This window comes from Lepidochelys kempii, chromosome 1 (genome assembly GCF_965140285.1).
Source record: "Lepidochelys kempii isolate rLepKem1 chromosome 1, rLepKem1.hap1, whole genome shotgun sequence".
NCBI classification, from domain to species: Eukaryota; Metazoa; Chordata; order Testudines; family Cheloniidae; genus Lepidochelys; species Lepidochelys kempii.
In genome coordinates this window covers 266,414,262-266,434,946 of record NC_136380.1, presented here as the reverse complement: position 1 = coordinate 266,434,946, position 20,685 = coordinate 266,414,262, and the positions used below count along the sequence as shown (strand labels likewise).

The following is a 20,685-nucleotide window of genomic DNA, read 5'->3' as shown; positions in this document are numbered from 1 at the left end:
TTTAGGGTTATGTTTATTAAAAGGAAAGATGTGAAGAAAAATCTGTTAATAAAAATAGGAGTTAAGGTTGCAGAAAAAATAGCTGAGCACACATGAGAAGATACAAACGTTAGCAAATAAAATAACGTTACAGCATTGACTCTATCTAGACTATAAGGTATGTTATGCTGAACAAGAGTTGAAAGTAAATTATGAAACGTTACTCTAGTGTTATGTAGAGCATGAAAAAGGACCACAGTTAAACACAGTTTTAAATATTTAATGGAAGTGATTTCTACTTTTGGCTTGCATGTGAAATGATGATCATTGTGCAAATTACGACATGCAAACTGTATGGGTAGATGTTTAAAAAGATTTAGGGTAAAATATTCAAAAATGCCCAATTGACTTAGAAGCCTAGTGACTTTCAATGAGATTTAGGCTCCTAAATTGCTTACGTACTTCTGAAAATTTTACCCTTGATCAATAACAGAAAAGCCATCCAGTGAAAATCTTGTGTGTGTGTGTGTGTGTGTGTGTATTTTAGCTAGGGCAAACAGGAGTTTGAAAGACAGAAAAGAGAATCTGGGGTTTATTAGGTGCAGGAAAAAAAAGTTCACCATTTTCACCTTAATTTGGAAGTTTAAAATAAAACAAAAGCGTGAACATTTTTACTTTTGAATAATTTAAAAAAAAACTATACACACACAAAGGAATCAAATTGATAAGTAAAGGAGAAACATGGATATTAGTACAAAATAGTAATATTATCAGTAAAGGCCTCTATCCTGCAAACCTTTACACACATGCTAACTTTAAAGACATGGATAGTTCTATTGACTTCATTTATTTTTATATTTTATGCATAATGAAGTGCCAATAACTTCAATGGTGCTACTCACATGCTTAATGTTAAGCACATACTTTAAATGTTTGTAAGATCAGGCCACTGTTTGCAATTTAATTTATTGTTAATTTATTTTATTCTATTCAATTGATATGTGCTTTTACATACAAAGATCAAATTTCTGCTTTTTAGTTTTGGGAGTGCTGGTCCAGGTATAATTCTTGGTGCATCTGTGCTTGTCTTCTATTCAGAGAAAGGGGAAAAAAATGAATTCATTTATATATTACACTGTGGTACATATATGCTGAAGAGTGGGAGAGAATGCTTTTTTTTTAAGGAGTCACTAACATATCTCTTGCTATAGTGAGGACTTCTACACCAGGGATGGGCAAACTTTTTGGCCCGAGGGCCACATCAGGGTTGCAAAACTGTATGGAGGGCCGGGTACGGAAGGCTGTGCATCCCCAAACAGCCTGGCTCCCACCCCCTATCTGCCCCCTCCCACTTCCTGCCCCCCTCAGAACTCCTGACCCATCCAACTCCTCCCTGCTCCTTGTCCCCGACCACCCCCTGAACCCGACTGCCCTGACCCCTATCCTCACCCCCTGGGACTCCCATGCCTATCCAACCCCCCCACGAACCTCTGCCCCCAGACAGGCCCCCTGGGACTCCCACACCTATCCAATCTCTGCTGTTCCCTGTCCCCTGACTGTTCCCTGGGACCCTCTGCCCCTTATTCAACCCCCCCACTCCCTGCCCCCTTACCATGCTGCTCAGAGCAGCAGGAGCTCGCTGCCCGGCCAGAGCCAGCCACGCTGCCCAGCAGGAGTGATGGGCCAGAGCACTGGCGGTGCAGTGTGCTGAGGCTGCAGGGGAGGGGGCACAGCGGGGGAGGAGCCAGGGGCTAGCCTCCCCGGCTGGGAACTCAGGGGCCGGGCAGGATGGTCCCACGGGCCAGATGTGGCCAGTGGGCCATAGTTTGCCGTCCTCTGTTTTACACCTTGTAAACACACAGCAGCATACTCAGAGTATTTATTCCCTGCGTAGTTTCTCCTGAACTTTTCTCCATCTTTTATACAAAGCCAGGCATTTGCTTTTTGACTTGCAAAATATATAAACAGTACACACACAACCAAGGAGCATGGTTGTACAACTAAATCACAAGTCATTTTGCTGTGAATCCTGCTGGTCCATATGAACAAATGTACTTAGTGTTTATAGTGTAACATTCAGGTGGCATATCCATGTGGCTTGTTGGCAGTTCATTTGGTTGCCATGTGGAAAACTCACTCAAGCTTTGAATTGTCTTTGTTACCCAAATGTTTGCCAGCTCTTGTTAGAGTTCAGCAACTGGTTCAAATACCCGTCAGTAAGAACTGGTCTCACGCTTTGCCCAGAACTTGTTGTGAGCCAAACCAAGCCCTATTTGAGGTAGAGAAAAGTCTGTTAAACTTTTTCTTTTTAAATGTTCACATGCTTCTGCCCTTCCCAATTTTAATGCCAAGGGAGAATACAATGCAAGGCTATTCTCATTGTGTCTACAACCAGGCCCAAACCAAGAAGCATTGAAAGTTTAATGACAAAACCTGTTCTTGGGAGATCTGGAGCCCAAACTAGTTTGTTTGAAAAAGTTCTGTAAACTATTAAAACGTAGCTGTTTAGCTTGAGGTTCACCCACGGCTATTTAAAACAAACTAAAAATATGACCTTTGTTTTTATGATGGTAATTGTGCTGGGCCAAATTCAGCCTTGACTTTGTTCCCCATCCAGCCACACTGACTTCAACAGTATGTAAATCAGCACAGAATATTACACATTTTCTAATATTTGGTTGATGACTGATTACAGATTGCTATTTAGCAACCTGTAGAAAAAATTACAGGCATTGGAAAATATGATGGGTTAAAGGTGTGTTTTTTTTTTTCCAAAATAATTGCATAAATGGTATTCTTCTACTTTCCATTCAAATATTTTAAAATGATCCTTGCAATTTAAGATCCATTGATCCAATAATTCCCTCCTGTGTGATCTTATGGAAGCTCAAGTTGCTGTTTGTTGTAGGGTGACCAGATGTCTTGTTTTTAAAGGGATAGTCTGTTTTGGGGGACTTTTTCTTATATAGGCGCCTATTACCCCCCACCTGTGTCCAGTTTTTTCACAGTTGCTATCTGCTAACCCTAGCTTGTCATCAGTTGGAATAACTTAGCTAGAGGTTTTAGAAATTGCTTTAACCATTCCAATTTAGAACAAGTTTAAAGTGCAATAATAGCATGTTCTTGATTAGCCTAAAATTCATTCAGCTGATTTTGGATTTGGATTAATGGGTGTAGGGGCCAGGAGTCTGCAGGCTTTTCTGCATTTCCCAGGAAAACAGGCTTTCTCCTGCAAAACTTCTAAACTCTGCAGACGTATGCGCTTAAGGATTTCCGTGTAGAGAACTTTATACGCTACAGCACAATCTCAGGCCTTGTATACCATGAGGATCTCAGCTGTCTTTGAGCAACCACTTGTGTAGCTGCACCCCTAGTTTAGACAACCAAATCTACTATAGTGCCACTCCGTGTAGTTTACCCCTGCTTGAAACAGGGGTAAGCTGCTGTGTTGCAAATCACAGTTTGCATAGCGTTTGCCTAGCGTTTGCCTGTGTACACTAAGGTTTTTGCATTGGTGCTGCTATTCCAAGAGTTGGCCATCAATGACTAGAACCTGGACAAATCCCGAATGATTGAACAAGACCTCAGAAGGTGTGTTCATCTTTGGATAAATGAGGGTTTTAGTTGACTGATATTTGAATCCTTGAGGTTACACTGAATCTGCTAATTCTTGCTGCCACGATGAAACTGATGAGTGTGTTGAGGACAGTTAATGATGTTAAAGAGGAAGATGTGAAATTTGAATGTTGTGTAATTCTCATGTTGCTACAGCCCCCTTGTATCAGGTAATGGTTATTCTGAAATGTATCAATCTGATCTAATTTATTGTAGGTATTTATAATTTTCCCATCACTATAACATCTGTGCAATTTTAAATAATTAAAAAATGAAACTGTTTAAATTCTGCTCTATCCTTGTATGTAATTGCCTATCTTTGCCAAATGTGGTTTAGTTTCTACACCAAAATAAATAAATACAGCGAGGTGAAGGTGCACTTGCTCTAAAAATTATTTTTTTTCTTAGTAATTTTGGGACATTTAAAAAGTTCATTCAGGCTGTTTAATCAGTAGTTTTAGTATGAAAAATCCAAAGACCTTGTTCAAAAGGAAAGAAAATGACTAGAGAAAGCGGCAAAGGATAAACGAGTACCGTGTCTATGAACACTAAATATAGGAGCTCTACTGACATTCTGTTTTGAATAGATTTTCAAATATTTAGTGTATGAACTTTAAGGGTGGGATACATACATCCTTAAAATTCCCAGGTGGATTGTGTCCAAAAGTTTAGATGGCTATCTATGGGGTAGGTGAATGGGTAATAAATCTGAAAGTGTGTGGATAATGCCCCTGAGAAGTACACACACACTAAAAGGGGACATTTCTGAACTTCTAAAACTAATCCTTCATAAATGATGAAAATAAGAAGGCTTGTAGGAAAATCCAAGAGACTTTTGTATAGTAAGTCTGACCTATCCTGGCAAATGCATCCCAGCATGCAGCATTAAGCTCTCCTCTGGCTTGGAACCACATGCAGACCCAGTCAAGAGGAGTGGAACCTTCCCACAGGAGAGGAGATGTGGAGTGTTCTTTGCTTGCTCCTCTCCCCATATGAGACTACCTACCTGTATGGAAGAAGTAAGTGAAGCCTGAGGCTCTGCATGGGGAGAGGTAGGGCAGAAGACAAGGCAAGATAAGACTGCTGAAGGGGTGAAAGATTGGGAGTCCCTCAAGAAGAAACATGATCAGATTCGAAGATGAATAATTTACAATGCACAACTGGGAATAGCTTTAAAATCCAGGGGCTGTGGAGAGAGAGGTCATGCATGCCTGGTGGCCATAAATGTTTTTTAAACAAAGCCCTATTTTAAATTATTATTGTAACCACCATTTTGTTTTCTTGTTTCTGAATTTTAGGAAGTACCAGTGTAAAAAGGGCGAGCAAGTGTGCGAGGCCATGCCTTGTGGAGATCTGTTCATCCGTGCTTGATGTCCAAATGTTCATTCTCAAATTTTATTTTTCAGAACTTAATACCAAAAGAAAAAAAAATCCTGTGAAGGGCAAAGAAATGGCGTGATATACGGGATGATCATGGCCAGTATGAGCACAGGCGGAACAATGTCCTACAGCAATCTGTTCAAATTAAACTAGACAAAATAGGGCATTGCATGTATTCTGAAGCATCTTGCAATATGCCTCAGATGTGAGGCATACACATATTTTTTAATTGGGTTACTGTGCTATAAGGGAGAGTTGAATATTCAACCTATATCTTCTTAGGGCCCAGTCCAGCTCTCATTGAAGTCCATAGTAAAATTGTGACTCAGTGGAAGCAATACTGGGCCCAAGGTCCTAGTTTTCCTGGTTCACTAAGCACTACACCAAGTCTTGGGTCAGAGGAATGTTTTCATGTCTATGAGCATTGTCAGTCAGCTGAAAATGTATAGGTGTGAACAGATGTTTCAGCTTTGCACAATCATCTTATCTATGCCAGCTGCCCAAAATGCTGCTGTTACTTAAAATCTTACTTATTTCAAAGAACAGTTCTTTAATTTACTTTTGCCTGCCTCTCGCTCCACTTTCTTGGAAGATTTGCTTTGTTGATCAATAACTTCTGACTTAGATTGTCAAAGGAAGATAATTACATACTTTGGCTTACTAATTACATATTTTGGCTTACTAATAACTACTTTTACATCACAGCAGTCTTAATAATTTAACCTTTTCACTTTCTATGGTTGTTTACTTCTGGCATTTCACTCAGCTTGGACAATGAAACCAGACGGATCAATTTCACTTTTACGTACAATTTTCCCAAAGAAAAAAAGGTAATTAAAACCAGTTGCTTAAAGGACAAACCAACCCACACAAACCCTTAAAAGCAAGAAACTGTCCATTGAATGTGTCGTCCTTTAATATATCTTAATTTGCACACATTACTTTCACTGACAAACTTTGATCCTTTGTCTATAAGTCCTAAACAAGTCCAACATTTATATATCCCACATTCTTTGTGATGGTAATATAAAACAAAATTTTAACTCCAATCTCATCGAGATCTCTTGGAAATCCATGCAATGGTGGACAGTGTGATATGTTATTTATGACGTGAGGAAGTCTGAGGCTGGCGTTAAACTTTTGTATTACAGTGAAAACATGAGACGTACAGCATGTGATGTATCAGTTAGCATTGTCATTGCAAAGTGTAGAGACTTCAGAACTTTTAAATGAAATCTCATGTTTGAAAGGATATGGTAAAATCAATAGGAAACCGCTAAATCTATTATTTTTGCGTTATGGATTTGCACAGTCTTTTGCGTGGGACGCTACCTGCTGGTTAGGGAGGGATGGTAGGTTACAATTATAGCGGTCAGGAGGATGTTATGCTTAAGGCATTACAGCTCTCCCAGGATGCTTCAGCTAGCTACAGGTAGATCAGCTGGAGACAGCCCACCTGCATGTGCTCTGGCAAGATTTCTCTATCTGATTTCAGTGTGGTAACAGAATAGAATCACTCAGCACTGTTACAGCTATGGTGCTGTTAAAGCTTTGGCAGGACTGAAGGTTCAAAAGGGGCCTTGAATTTCTTCCCAGATTTAAATATGTGTTGTCTCTAGAACAGCTTTTCTGCCACACACCCAACTAAGAGATGCTATGGAGGTTCCACTGGCAGACAGCTATATTTTAATGCTGAGTGTTGGAAAAACAACTTCATATTGTTCATATAAGTGACAAAACCATTTCTTTTAAATGAGCCTAAAATAATCAGGAAACAAAATCATTCCCCTTAAATACAAAATATGTAAGATCTGCAACAGCTTTGTTCAGGAATCTCCACTTTTTTAAAACTCTGAATTCTACTCTTGTGTCAACTGGAAGCAGGGGGGAAAATGCCTACTTCTGATCAAGTGTAGTAACTTTTGAGAAGAAATGAGTATTTAAAAAAATGTAGCAAGCTATAGTTTAGTTAAGTCTAAGTTGCCTTGTGCCAGCAGGATGGCCCTCAGCACAGTTTTGTATGTGAAATTATTTCTGTTTTAATCATATCCCGTAATTACAGCGGTTATTTAGACTGTGAGTAAATAGTTCTGACAAGCCCTTAAAGGCTACGGAATGGTGTAAATTAGCCATTTCTTAAGCAACCAGACCAACATCACTGTGACATCTTATCAGAGAATTATGTGAATATCAATTTTTTTTGTATGAATGAACATCAACCAAGGGTGAGTGTGGCTATACAACAGGAGATATTAACAAGGGAAAATAGAAGAGTGATGTACTGCAAAAATGCTACAGGCCGGGTACCTGGAAAAAGGAAATAACTAGCTCTTATCAGAAAAAGTTAAACCATTTCATAACCTTGCAAAGCAGTTCAGTCTTCCTTGGCGTTTATAAGTAATTCTGCTCATCATTTCACAGCAATAAAATCCTTCAATAGTAATTCCTCAGCAGATGCAGAGAGTCGCATTCTGAGTCTGTCATTTCAAAGCTGATTTCCAGGTGACAAATAACATAAACTGAAAGGCTTTGTGTAATGCAAGTGCTGTCTAAGGGCTCCAGGCTTCATTGGATTAAGCACATGCTTAAGCTTATGAGTTGGCTATTGACTTCAACGTGGATATTCGTATGTTCAGAGTTGATCATGCTTTTAAGTGTTTTGATGGATTGAGGCCTAAGGCCCAAATCCACCATTTTAAAGCAATGAATAAAAAGTTAATGTTGGGAAGGGAAAAATTTAGCTTATGTACAGAGAGTGCACTTAAAGTTCATTCTGCTCTTAAGGTAACTACCAGTTCTACCAGCGATATTCTTGTAGATTGGGCATGATGAATATGAAATGCATAACCACAGAAAAATGAACTTGCTGTTGAAAAGACAAGTGCCTAGATTGTTATGCTAGTTGGTTTTGCAACTTTTTAGTTTTGTTAAAATGAAAATTCTTGCTTAGCTAGACTTTAAGATTCAGTTTTGCTATGTATAGTTTTATATTGGGTCAATGGCAAGAGGTGCAGAGCTGTGATGAATCCCCCAAAGCAAAGATGCTTTTCCAAAGCTTATTCACACCTCTTCAGTCTGCAAAATGTGGTTGGAAATCTCATGCTAACAGTATTTTTTTTTTCAATATTTCTAAAAAATTCTGCTTCTGGTTGGATTGGAAAGCAATGTCCTATATAACAGCATTGTCTAAATGTAAGAGATTTGACACATCTATGCTAGGGCCAGGAGTAGTATCAGAAGTAGGAGAGTGCTTTGAAAGGAATAATGCTAACTATAATGATAGTTAATGTAAATGCAATCATGAGCCAAATGAGGTTTGGTTTTAAAGACGTTTCTTTTATCAATAGTTGAAGCTGAACAGAAAATGCTCTCATGTCTTAATGATTTCTGATAGGTGGGTGGCTTAGGGCAGTGCTTCCCAGCAATGGAGGACAGGCCGCCTTGGGGAAGAGGGGAAGACTTAGCCCCCAATCAGCTCCAACTCTCATTGCAAATGTGCTCACGAGATGACAGTTGAAGCAGCAGCTGGCTCCTTGAAGGTCACTCAACTTCCTACCCTATGTCCACAATGACCCCTAAAGCAACCAGCCACAGGAACAGTTTGCATGTAGAGAACTAGTCTCTCACGGGCCCAAGGGAGCACATATAGTCTGGCCCCATGCAGCCACCAATAGCTGCCTCTAAACCAGATAGCGTGTTGCCTTCTAGTGAATGAGGATCCAGGAGGGAGAGACAAAGCAAAGGAGCAGAGGAATAATAATTAGAATGGACATGCACACAACACACACACACACGTAAAAGATGCAAAGGAAAAAGAGAGGACTAGAGGCCAGGAGACAGAAAATGAGATTACAGGAATGGTGCTAGAGCACAGTGTGAGGAAGCACAGCAGAGGGAGTCACATCTTCCAATCAATCCAGCACAATGGGGGCTCAGGAGAAGTCTGGGAACTACTGGATTTAAGGAGATTTTTAAGTGGGCTGTAGAAGTGAACCTGTCACCACTAGCTCACTGGGTCAAATCCAGGCCAGGACAGCACATTGTTACTATTTAGTGGTGATTTATTGCCCAGTGTGAATTAAGTTTCAATCTGGTTGCAGTGGACAGTGTTTACATCACAAAATTTATCACCACAACAGGCAATCTCAGCAAAGAGGCTAGGACCAGGAGATTAAATTATTTTCTTACCCTTCAAAGCACGCTCAAGGCATGATATAGGAACAGTGTGGGGAAGTTTGCACTGTAGACACTGGATCTTTCGTGTGGATAAACAGAAGGCTTGGGAGCTCCAGGCTGCCAGTTTGGCACTTTTCACCAGCACTGAGTTCACTATTATTCTTTTCTAATACTTACATTGAGAGGTGAAAGTAAGTCGATATGGGCCGATACGGTGTACTGGTAAGAAAGTGGCTGCCGGTATGGGCCGGTACGCAGCTGACATTAAAGCGCTGCCATGGCAGAGCTTTAAGCACCATACCGACAGGGCTGCTGGGAGGGGGAGGGCACAAAAGGGGCAGCTGCCCCGGGGCCCAGTGATTTCCCTGAGCCCTTTAAATCGTCACCAGAGTCCCGGGTGGTGTGGGCTTGGGCAGTGCTGAAGGGCTGGCTGGGGGAGTCTGGCCCCAGCCTCACCCTTCTGCCCGAGGCCCCACCCCTTCCGGGGACCCAGAGCCACGCCCCCACCTTGCCCAGGACCTCGGCCACCCTGATTACTGGTAAATCCTTTAAGTTACTTTAACCCCTGTTTACATTACTGAAGAACCCAGAGCCTCCATCACCAGGGGCCTCATGGTGTTAAGTGCTGTAAGCTGGAGCAGTCATTGCCCAGAAGAACTAATACTTCTGGTAGCTATGCATTCATTAAGAAGAGATGCTTGCACTAAATAAAGCGAAGTTGCTTTTGTCTGACCAAATAGGGGATAAGAATTTATTAGAGCAGTGTCTCTCAACTGTTTGGCATGACCCCTGGGGTGTTGGGAGGTGTTGATAACAATTGAAAGCAAAGAAAACCTTGCTTCCCCACTCCCTGCTCATTCTTATCCTTCAAGTTCTAGTATTCCGTCAACCTCTCAAAACGCACACACAAATAAATTATATAGGCTTATTGTTAGTATTGATACACTTTTTACTCTTACTTTTATAATACATGCAAGGACGTCATGAACATTTTTGATATTGAATAAAGGGTTGCCCACCTGAAAACGCTGAGAGACACTGTATTAGAGCAATCTGAGTGTGCCCAGAAAGGTTGTTAATAAGAGATGTTACAATATTTTTGTATTAAACAAATTGTGTTCCACTTGTATTGGGATGTTTTTGTAAATGGTGTCCAGATATTTGTATAATAGTATAATCTGAATACTCTGCATGCCTTCCTTCAAAAAAAATTATTTGAAACTGAAACGGGCCCAGAGATCTGAATACCCCTCTGTCATTCTGTTTGTGAGTGTCAATCTCAGGGATGACTGTCAGAAAACGGGGCAGACCCCCCAAACAGGTGGTGCGTTCTATAATGAGTAGGGCCCTACCAAATTCACGGCCATGAAAAACGCGTCACGCACTGTGAAATCTGGTCTCCCCCCATGAAATTTGGTCTTTTGTGTGCTTTTACCTTATATTATACAGATTTCACAGAGGAGACCAGCGTTTGTAAAAATTGGGGGTCCTGACCCCAAAGGGAGTTGCGGGTGGGGGGTCACAAGGTTATTTTAGGGGGTCACGGTATTGCCATCCCTACTTCTGCTCTGCCTTCAGATCTAGTCAGCTGGAGATCAGGGGCGGTTGGCCAGGCGCCAATCTCTGAAGGCAGCGCCCCGCCAGCAGCAGCGCAGAAGTAAGGGTGGCGACACCATACCAGGCCACCCTTACTTCTGCCCTGCTGCCTTCAGAGCTGGGCGGCTGGACACTGGGAGCTGCTAACGGAGGGCCCAGCTCTGTAGGCAGCAGCGCAGAAGTAAGGGTGGCAATACCTCTGGGTGACGTGTCACATAGGCTGGGGAAGGCTTTGCTTTCCCAAACAGCCCAGCATGGCCCCGCCCACGCTCCTCCCTGAGTGAGCCACCTCCTGCTTGCCCTGCCCCAGCCCACGCAGGCTGCTCCTCTTCAGGGAAGCTGGCTGGGGTGGCTTGGACTTGGGGTGGCTGGGTGGCCCCAGATGCTGGGGCTGGATTGCCTGGCGCTGGGGTGGGGGGCTGGAGGCGCTGGGGCCAGGAAGTGGGGCCCATGAGCCCTACGCTTTGGGGACCAGGGGAGCCCACCCTGTGCTCAGGGGGTGGGGCTGCATGCTGCCTGCCCTGTGCTCTGGGGCGGGGGGGGCACACACTACCCACCCACCCTGTTCTCAGTAGCTGTACTGCTGGCCCACCTGCCCGGTGCTCCGGGGCTGGGGTGGGGCTGGCGGCCGCAGAAATGGGGAGGCTCCTGCGGGGGAAGGGGCGCAGGTTCTCAGGCGGTGGGGTGGGGCCGGCTGGGGACTAGCTGCCCCCATCTGGCGGTTCACCAGCCGCCCTTGGCAATACCATACCATGCCATCCTTACTTCTGCGCTGCTGCTGGCTGCGGCTCTGCCTTCAGAGCTGAGCACTCGGCCTGCAGCCACCGCTGTCCAGCTGCCCAGCTCTGAAGGCCTTGCCACTGCCCGCAGCAGCTCAGAAGTAAGGGTAGCAGTACCGCAACCCCCCCACCCCTCACACACTAACTTTGCGACCACCCCTACAACTCCTTTTTGGGTCAGGATCCCTACAATTACAACACCATCTGTAAAATGGGGCTGCTAATACCCTCCTTTTGTATAGCACTCTGAGATCTATAAAAAAAGAGCGTTGTGTGTGCTTTCAGTATAATTTAGAACATTTGGTAATTATGGTTAAACTGGAGAGCATTGGCAATGTGGAGTTTATTTTCCTTTGTGGAGTTCGTCATTTCTGATAACCTCAGCACAGCTTCCATATTTGTGCTTGCAAACAGCACTTGCACGAGCATCTGGCCAGTTAGATGTCCAACTACCTGATGTGGGTCTGTGGACTTGGAAGGTTGCACATGCAAAAAAATTCAGGCAGTTTTTGAAGATCTAGCCCTTTAAAAGTATAACTGCTTTTTAATTCACTGCATGATAGCAAGAGTTAAATCTCTTCTACGGATTTAGTGTGTTGTGGCTGATTAGAGTGTGTTGCTGCCATGCACATATGAAAGAGTTTTACTGGCAGAATAATACATTTTCCTTTTCTCCTTCATATCATTTTAGAAAAATTGATGGAACCAACACAGAAGAAGATCACATTGAATTGACTGAAGAGGGAAGGCCTGTGCTGGCGACTACTCACAAACCTCCCCTATGTGACTGCTATTGCTGTGGACTACCCAAGCGCTACATCATTGCCATAATGAGTGGTCTGGGCTTTTGCATTTCTTTTGGAATTAGGTGCAATCTGGGTGTTGCCATAGTGGAAATGGTTAACAACAGCACAATCTATGTGAATGGAGAACCAGAGCTTCAGGTAAAGAAGCATCTGTTGGTCTTTGTTCTTATCTGGCCTCTACTACCGCACCATCAAAGTACCTCACAAATACTTATCTTGATAACACCCCAGTGAGGTAGGGAAGTGCTATTTCAGATGGGAAAACGGAGACGCAGAGAGACTAGTCCAAGATCACGCAGGAAGTCTGTGGCAGAGCCATAAATTGAATTTGGGTCTTGTGGGTCTCAGTCAAATATCTTAATCACAAGATGGGCCTACTTATAGAAACCTACATCTTTCACACAATGCAAGGGCATACACTGGTCTAAAGAAGGTGCTGATCACCTGTGGGCTGATCACTGTGGGGTGCACAGCGGGCCCACCACAGTCCCAGACTGCACGCCGGAGGGATCTAGTCACATAGAGTGTTGGGGCTTTTAGGGATTGGCTTGTTTTGGCCTTGTTTTGAAATGGGATTAGCTTGATTTTTGGTTTATTGTGAAAGTCGCGGTGCTTATTTACCACGTGAAAGTTGGCAACCGTGGCGATAGGGTGCCCAGTACTTTTGAGAATCAGGCCACTGCCTCAGTTTGGTTTTAGGGGCCTAACTTTACAAAAACTCATTTAAAAAAAAATTTTAGTCAGCAATGTCTGATTTTTTTAAAAATCCTACAATTATTCTTTACTTTTGATGTCTTCCATCATTCCATCAGTGGCTGGGTCTTTAACTTAACTGCAGTGAGGGGGGAAAAGTTTGTCGTCATCAAGTACCCCAGGATCAAAGTTGCTGGTCCCACAACCAGAGTGACTTCTTTAAGACCTCACATCAATGTCTTTATTTAAGTGGAAAAATAGTCTTTTCTCAGGTGTATTCTGTTGACTTCTTGACTTCTGTGGGGGAAGTAGTGAAGTCCAATAGTCAGGGTTTGATTCTGCTCCATTAACATCAATGAGAGGTTTTCAAGTCCTTAGAGCAGGTGACTAATACCTTAGGGCCAGATTTTTAAAGAGATTTGGATGCCTACAGGTGCAGATATATGCCAAGTGGGATTTTCAAAACCACTTAGCCGCCCAACTTCCATTCATTTCAATTTGAATTAAGCATCTAGATGCTTTGAAAGATCTCACTAAGTGCCTAAATTCCTGTAAAAATTTTGCCATCAGAATTTTGGGTCTAATTCCTGGCTCTGCTACTGGCTCCCGGTGTGAACTTGACTGTGTTACTTACCTTTTCTGTGTCTTTTGACTGATTTTTCTAAAATGGGGATAATAAACTACTTCACAGGAGTATTGAGCTTTAACTTACATTTTTAATGTGCTTTGTGCTCCTTGGACAAAGGCCATTCACTGTGGAACTGTAAAGCATCATATTACTCCCAGACGTAGCAGGAGAGCATGGCCTTGCCTGCCTGCCTATAGATAGTCTTTGTTTTGCCATTGTACGCATTTTTCCAAGTCATCAGCTCAGCTCTAATGGGAAGCAGGCACTTCCTTGCTGCTACCAGTTTGTTACTAGAGCTGCTTGGAAAAAAGTGAAAATCTTCATGAATTTTTTTGAAAATTGTCACCAGTTTTTAGAAAAATGTAAAAAGGGCCCACAGTATTTTTCAAGACTAAAAAATGCTGATCAATTCTACTTGTGATCACAGGGACATTCCCACCCCTATGACTCTAAAGACAAGAAGCTTCTTTCTTATTTTTCTATGTGGAAGATGGGAGCTGGATAAACCCTTCCCATCATGCTGTGGCTCCACAACCTTTCCCATTCTTCTCCCTCCTCCTCCTCCCATCTGCTAAACAAACTGATCAGATTCAGCAAGCACAAAATGAGCCCCCCAGAAGTGGATGGAAAGCCTACTACTTCTTCCTCACTGGTAGTCACCATTGGCCAGTCCCTGAGCATGGAGCTGCATGCTGGCCCTGGGCTTATTCTGTCTAATTCCTGATCTCTAGGATCCATCCAGTCTATGCTGCTTCTCACAAAGAGGCAGGACTTGGTAAGAAGCAGAATATATCTCCTACACAGGCCAGGGAAGAGAGGGAGCGCCCAGACAAGAAGAGGCAGATTGAGATTGGATTGCCTGTGCCCACAAGTCTTGATTTAGTCCTTACCCTGCTCTGGGCACAAATCCTCCCTTCTTCTTGACAAGGTGCCCTTATAGGTCTCCCAAACACCAAGACACTGGTCAGTCCTTTGTGATTTCAGGACTGACCATTATTTTAAGCTTTAAACTAGAAATCATTAATAGAAAATGGGGACATTCTGCAAAGTTAATTCGTGTACTTGGAAAAAATAACCATAAAAAAATACCCCAGCCCACTAGCATGATCTCATCTGAGTTTTGTATTGATGGGTGAGAGCAATGTTTTCAGCTCTTTGTTAGAGTGACTGGCTAATTAAAGTGTCTGATCAAAATGAGAAACTGTTTTGCATTTTGTTTGTTTGAAAAAATCTAACAGGGCGAACTGAGTCTGCCTTGTAGCATACAGAAAGGCACAAACATAAACCAAAATGTCACTGCTAAGGACTCTCTTTAGTTTCCATTTTTTGGGTAGTGTTTTAGTGAGGCTTCCTGATTAACAATACAAATGATGGTGCTGTTTTCGAAAGATTCATCTGAAGGCTAACCACCCCTCCTCTCTGTTTCCGTACCATGAGGATGACCATGAAACAGAATGTCACACTTCTCCTATGCCCAGCAGTAGAAGGTTGATCCAAACAAAGGATGTCACACAGGCTCATTTAAGCATTCTTACAAAGAACAGTAACAGCTGCATGCAGGGGGAGCTTTGAGAGGTAGACTGAAAATATTTCCGAATGCAATTACATTAAATAGGGACAGATACACACAGTTCAGGTTTGTGTCTGTTCATCAGACATTTGTAGGCTATGGGTCATCTGTGTTGATTGCGCTGGTACCCGAATTTAAAACTAATATAATTCTTATCATATTTAATCTAATATAATATACCTAGCTAGCTATTTTTATTCAGGTTTGTTTTGAGGAGCCGTCTCTCCCCACTAGCCAGCAGAGTGTCTCCTCTTTGGGCATTTCATCCCCACCTCCTCCCTCCCTTCCCCCCCCCCACTGAACACAGATGGTTGATGCTAGGAATCTAAGGGCTCAACAATAAAAACACTGCAATGAAATAAAAAGGTCCAAATGGTCCAAATATGCATCCCACCCAAAACAAAGGATGTGTCACAAGGGCAAACATGATAACTGCCAGGGACCTAACTCACCAGATGAGAGATCAGTTCCCTATTAACGCAAAGAAAAGGAATTTAAAAAGGGGATTGCTATTAGGGACTCAAAAATGGTCAAGGCAGATCAGCGCCAGGAGGTAGTTGCACAAAGACTTGACTGAGGAAGACCTGTCCTTGGTTTTATCCTGGTTGAACCCCCGAATCAAAACTTGACTGCTTAAGAGATTATCTCAAATGTGTTTCAAGGCACTATTTAATGAGCTAGTTGTCATATCCGTGCTGTAATGGGTTGAGAAGTAGTCTGTACACGTCCAGTGTATGTTATCCATGGTACTATGGGAAGTGTGGCTCAAGTGGTGACTTTTAAATAACTTCCAAACAGGGTTTATCCAGGAATCAATATGTTAAATATTCACCTTATAGTTAAAATGCTGTTTCATTTGCAGAAAGCTCAGTTCAGCTGGGATCCAGAGACAGTAGGACTTATACATGGCTCATTTTTCTGGGGTTACATTGTGACACAAATTCCAGGAGGGTTTATCTCAAACAAACTAGCTGCTAACAGGTAAGATAAAGTAATGGGGCATATAAATATTTTTTCATGATCACTGTTAGATCATTTAACATAATATTTTATTGTGATAAATGTATTTCAGGGATATTATGGGTAGTAATCAATATGTGGTATTTATGTCTATTATGGAGTGGTGCTACTCCCGCTGTAGCTAACAATGGAGCTAGCTTCCCAGTCTAAGCTCGATTTCCGACTCCATTCTAACAGGTTACTACATTGTGCTCATTACAATAGTACCTGAGTGCATTCCAGTAGCAAATTAGGTGACGTGACTAACATCTATCACATGTTGTTTGTTCTCTTGTTCTCTCCCCAGGGGACAGAAATATGTGCAATTGAGTGTCTTGTTTTGGCAGGGTTTTTTGATGGGGGTGAGGAGTGGGTTTGCAGGTGTTTAATATACATATTGTTTTGTATTTGGGTTAGAGTAGGCAGGTCAAAGAAATGCACTCCTAATATAACCCAAACCACTTCGTCTATCTGAAATTTTTACATGTTTCATGTCATCTCAGAAAATGTTTTCTGAAAAGTTTTGGGCAAATCACACAAGGGGATTTACACATGTCCCTGTCATTTGCTTATTTACACATGTCCCTGTCATTTGCTTTTCAAAGATTTTTCTAATGCTTTTTTGGCTCAACTTCTCTCTGAAATAGATTCGCAAAGAAACTCCAGCTTTTTCTCTTCAAGGGTCCCTAATGTATAGAGATGCTTTTCATAGGTTTTGAAGAGGAGCATGTTGGAATTGTGGAGCTATTTAAAGATGCTGTCCTGAAAGTGCTCGTACACACAAAAATACAGCTAGACCTTCTCTTAAATACCTGTATTATGGGCTGAGCTAGTAGTAACATCTATGGCTAAGGCTGCCTAGCACTTTGCATTAAAGCCTCTGTTTTCAGTTTCTTGTAACTTCACCAGACTTTACACATTTGTGCAACCATTTTCCAAGCTTGCTGATTTTAAAAAAAATTTAAGTTAAAAAATCCCACTCAATTGTTTTCAGAACGAACTTTAACAAAACTAGCTATTTTTCATTAAGTAAATAGTATCTTCAAACATTTGTTTGAAGAGTTTCCGGATTTGAAGCATGAACATAGGTGATGGATAAATAAGGTTGTCTCAAAATGTCTGGTGGTTTTCAGGATGGCACTATCTCTAATATTGTTAACCAGGTTTTCTAAAGTATATATATGTGAGAAGGGGGAGAGGGGGAGAGATCACAGAAATTATAGATGGAAAATAGCTGTTTGGTCATCAAGCCTATTCCTTCTCAGTGTAAGGTAGATGTTTGCTTTCTAGTGCTTTGCACCATCTAGATACAAATGTCTCCACAAATTGAAAAGAGTTTGTTTATTTGTATGGTAAGAAAAGAAGGGAACAGTACAACTGGCTTCATTGTGCTGTCTTGCTTGAAATCAAAGTCCCTTGCCCTCTGCATTTTGCCAATAGCTATAAAAAGTTACATATGGCAAAAGTCCACTGCATGGCAGTTCTTCATCAAAGCATAGAGTCCCTCCCATGCACAGCTGCTTCTATAATGACTCTGGGACTTTTAACTTTCCACACGGAATGGTCCATGGCTCCAACCCCTCTCCTCAGATCTTCCAAAATGTACTCTGGGCTTAGTTTGCATCATTCCTCTTACAAAATTAGCATCCTCTACTCTTGATTCCTCCACCAGACAAAATTGTCTGATCTCAGTGTTTCTCTTATCCATCCAGTCTGCAAATCAGCTGGCCTGACCGTAGAGGTATCCCCAGTCTTCTGATCTCTCTGAGCTGCCCACAGAATGGACCAACTCAAACTTCCACAAACGTACCAATATTTTACCGAGTAAAGCTGAAGAAATTTTTTTTAAGGTCTGACAAATAGCACTCTTGGTGGGAAGATGAATCTGTGAGACTTACAGCTGATTTAAAATACATATATCCATTTCTACAATCCAAATACACTGCAAATTACATACAATCTAATGGAAAATGTGAACTCAATCCAGAGCATTCTTTCTATAGTGAAATTTATAGTGTATCAAATTGTCCGTATTTTAAATAACATAAAGTTATTGCTTGTAATATCAAAAAACAACAACAAAAAACACCATCAAAGACACTTCTGTGACATTTTGGTAGGGGTTTCCATGTACTTGTATTGAAAAAGTACAGAATATGTCCATATCAGCTGGTATATGTATTCTCAAAAAGAAAAGGAGTACTAGTGGCACCTTAGAGACTAACCAACTAACACGGCTGCTACTCTGAAACCTGTCTATATGTATTCTGTGGCTCATGAATCTAATTTATGGTCTCAATATGCCTATTTGATCTAATAACCAAACTCTACCAATTCAGCAGAGAAATTGGTGCTGGGATGGGAACCTTAAATGGGTGTATCACTTATGTACATCACAGGCAAGAAGTCAGTTAGGTTTTATACAGGAAGTGGCAAGCTACTGTTATAGTTTCTAGCATTAATTATACTACTTGGTTATCATGTTCACTTTGCATCAGAGCCTCCAAATCCTGTTTCTAAGTTGCAGAATAGATTCTGAGAGAAACCGATACAGACGCAACAATTTTCTCCAGCTTTTACTGACTTTTTTAAAAAGTACATTGTACTTTGCTTTTTGGTCAAATTAATTTTTGGTTGTTTCCTCTATTTTCTTGTAAACAACAAAATCATAGGTAATTGTGACCTAACTGCATTTATTATATCCATCCATAGGCACATATCATGCTATTGATGTGCACAATGTAATACTTCTGTGGCCACATGATTTTCATAGTTGTCATCTATGCAGTATACTGTGGCCTCAAGGCTTGACCATGATAAGTATGTTTAGAACTCAGGATGTCTTAAGACAGACTAGGTCCTTGAAAAATTCCCGAAAAGGGAAATTTCTATTTGCAGTAATAGTATTAAGGTTTATATCTAGAGATACTCCAAACTCCCTTGTTTTCACTCATGTGTTCATGCAACCATTTTCTCCAGATTCAGTCCCGGTGGGTTCACCACCCATCCCAAGTTTCTCTTTTAGAAGAGGAAGGATGGCCTTGTTGTTCAGGACCTGGATAGTAAGTAGGAGATCTGGGCTCAATTCCTGACTCTGCTACCGACTCTCTTTGCAAACTTGGGGTGGTTGTTTGATCTCCCTGTGCCCCTTCTATAAATGGTGATAGTATTTATTTCTTTCCCCCTACCCTTTGTTGGTCCTGTCTGCTTACACTCTAAGCTCTTTGGGACAAGGACTATCTCACCACATGTTTGTATTGAGTGTAACACCACCGTAGAACCTCAAACTCAGCTGAACTCTCAAAGCCCTACTATAATGCAAATAATTTATAATAATAATTTCAATTCTCAGCGCAAAGCTCAGCTGAAAATTCACTGGGTAACCTGGTTTTGTACTGGAAGTGATTCAAAACCACTCAAACCCACAAATTTCCCTTCGTTATGGTGTGAAATCATAAATTACCCAACATTTCCACAGATCCACATTGACTTGAAAAGTTCACATCAACCATTTAATGACAGTGCACCTTAAATTACTGCTCACCATTACAAAATATGTCTGACTGCTGTAAGCACCATTTTAACTTGTCCATTGTTATTTCCTAATAAAGAGACACTGAACCTGAGGCGCATCCTGATATCGGCTTTCAGGAATAGAACACCATTGGTCAGCAAAGTCTATCATTTAAGAGCTCTGTTCTGATTTCACAATGGCAGCTTGCCAGGGACCCAAATGGGGAGGCGAAAAGAATATATGAATGAATTAGGAAGACTGGGCTATTTTTAGCCAAGGAAGAGACCAGCTTATCTTAGATTCAAGGTATTACACTGCTGGCAAGATGATGGCTGTTTTTGCAAACATGCCTCACCCTCATAAAGAGTAGCAAAACACTAGCTAATTCTAGCTCAGCCACTCTTATTTATATCTTTGGCATACAAAGAAACTATATGGAATGAAATAATACAGAATGTGAATTCAGTTATTAGAACTGTGCAAGTGGAAAATAAATCCTACTCTTTCCCTATAGATAATTCTTTCCCTCACTTTTTTACCTACATTCTGTGTAATGCACTGTAATTCCCTGAAGTGTGTGGGCTCCTACAGCACTACAATAAAGAATACATTTCCCTTGATGGCAAGGTGTGGCCAGTGTAGCCAACCTCCTCACCTCCTTTAGTGATAATGGATGTAGCGCAACTAAATATTCACTCAGCTTTGAAAATGGCCCCTCAAATGTTCGTGGGTGACCATTTGCTTCCACCGCCATTTTGGCATTCTGATTCTTAGAACACTTTTCATATTGACTCTGTTCATTTTATTGTTACTGTCCTCTCCCAGCCCCTTTATCTGTTGTGTCCCTCAGCTGAATCCTGCTTGTCACTGAAGCGGTCAAAGGCTGAGACTGTCTTCTTTGCTGATGTATGTACAATACTTAGCACCCAAAGGAACCTTGGGTTCGTAGG

General features: G+C 41.7%; 1 protein-coding gene across 2 annotated transcripts in view; it reads left to right on the top strand.

Annotated features, from left to right (window-relative positions):
* Positions 1-20,685, top strand: part of SLC17A8 (solute carrier family 17 member 8) — a 40,421-nt gene that overhangs the window by 158 nt on the left and 19,578 nt on the right. For both annotated transcript variants that reach the window (XM_073330976.1, XM_073330966.1), the window contains exons 2-3: positions 12,217-12,469; positions 16,085-16,203. In XM_073330976.1, the coding sequence (XP_073187077.1) occupies positions 12,217-12,469; positions 16,085-16,203 (372 nt within the window). The remainder of the gene's footprint in view (positions 1-12,216; positions 12,470-16,084; positions 16,204-20,685) is intronic.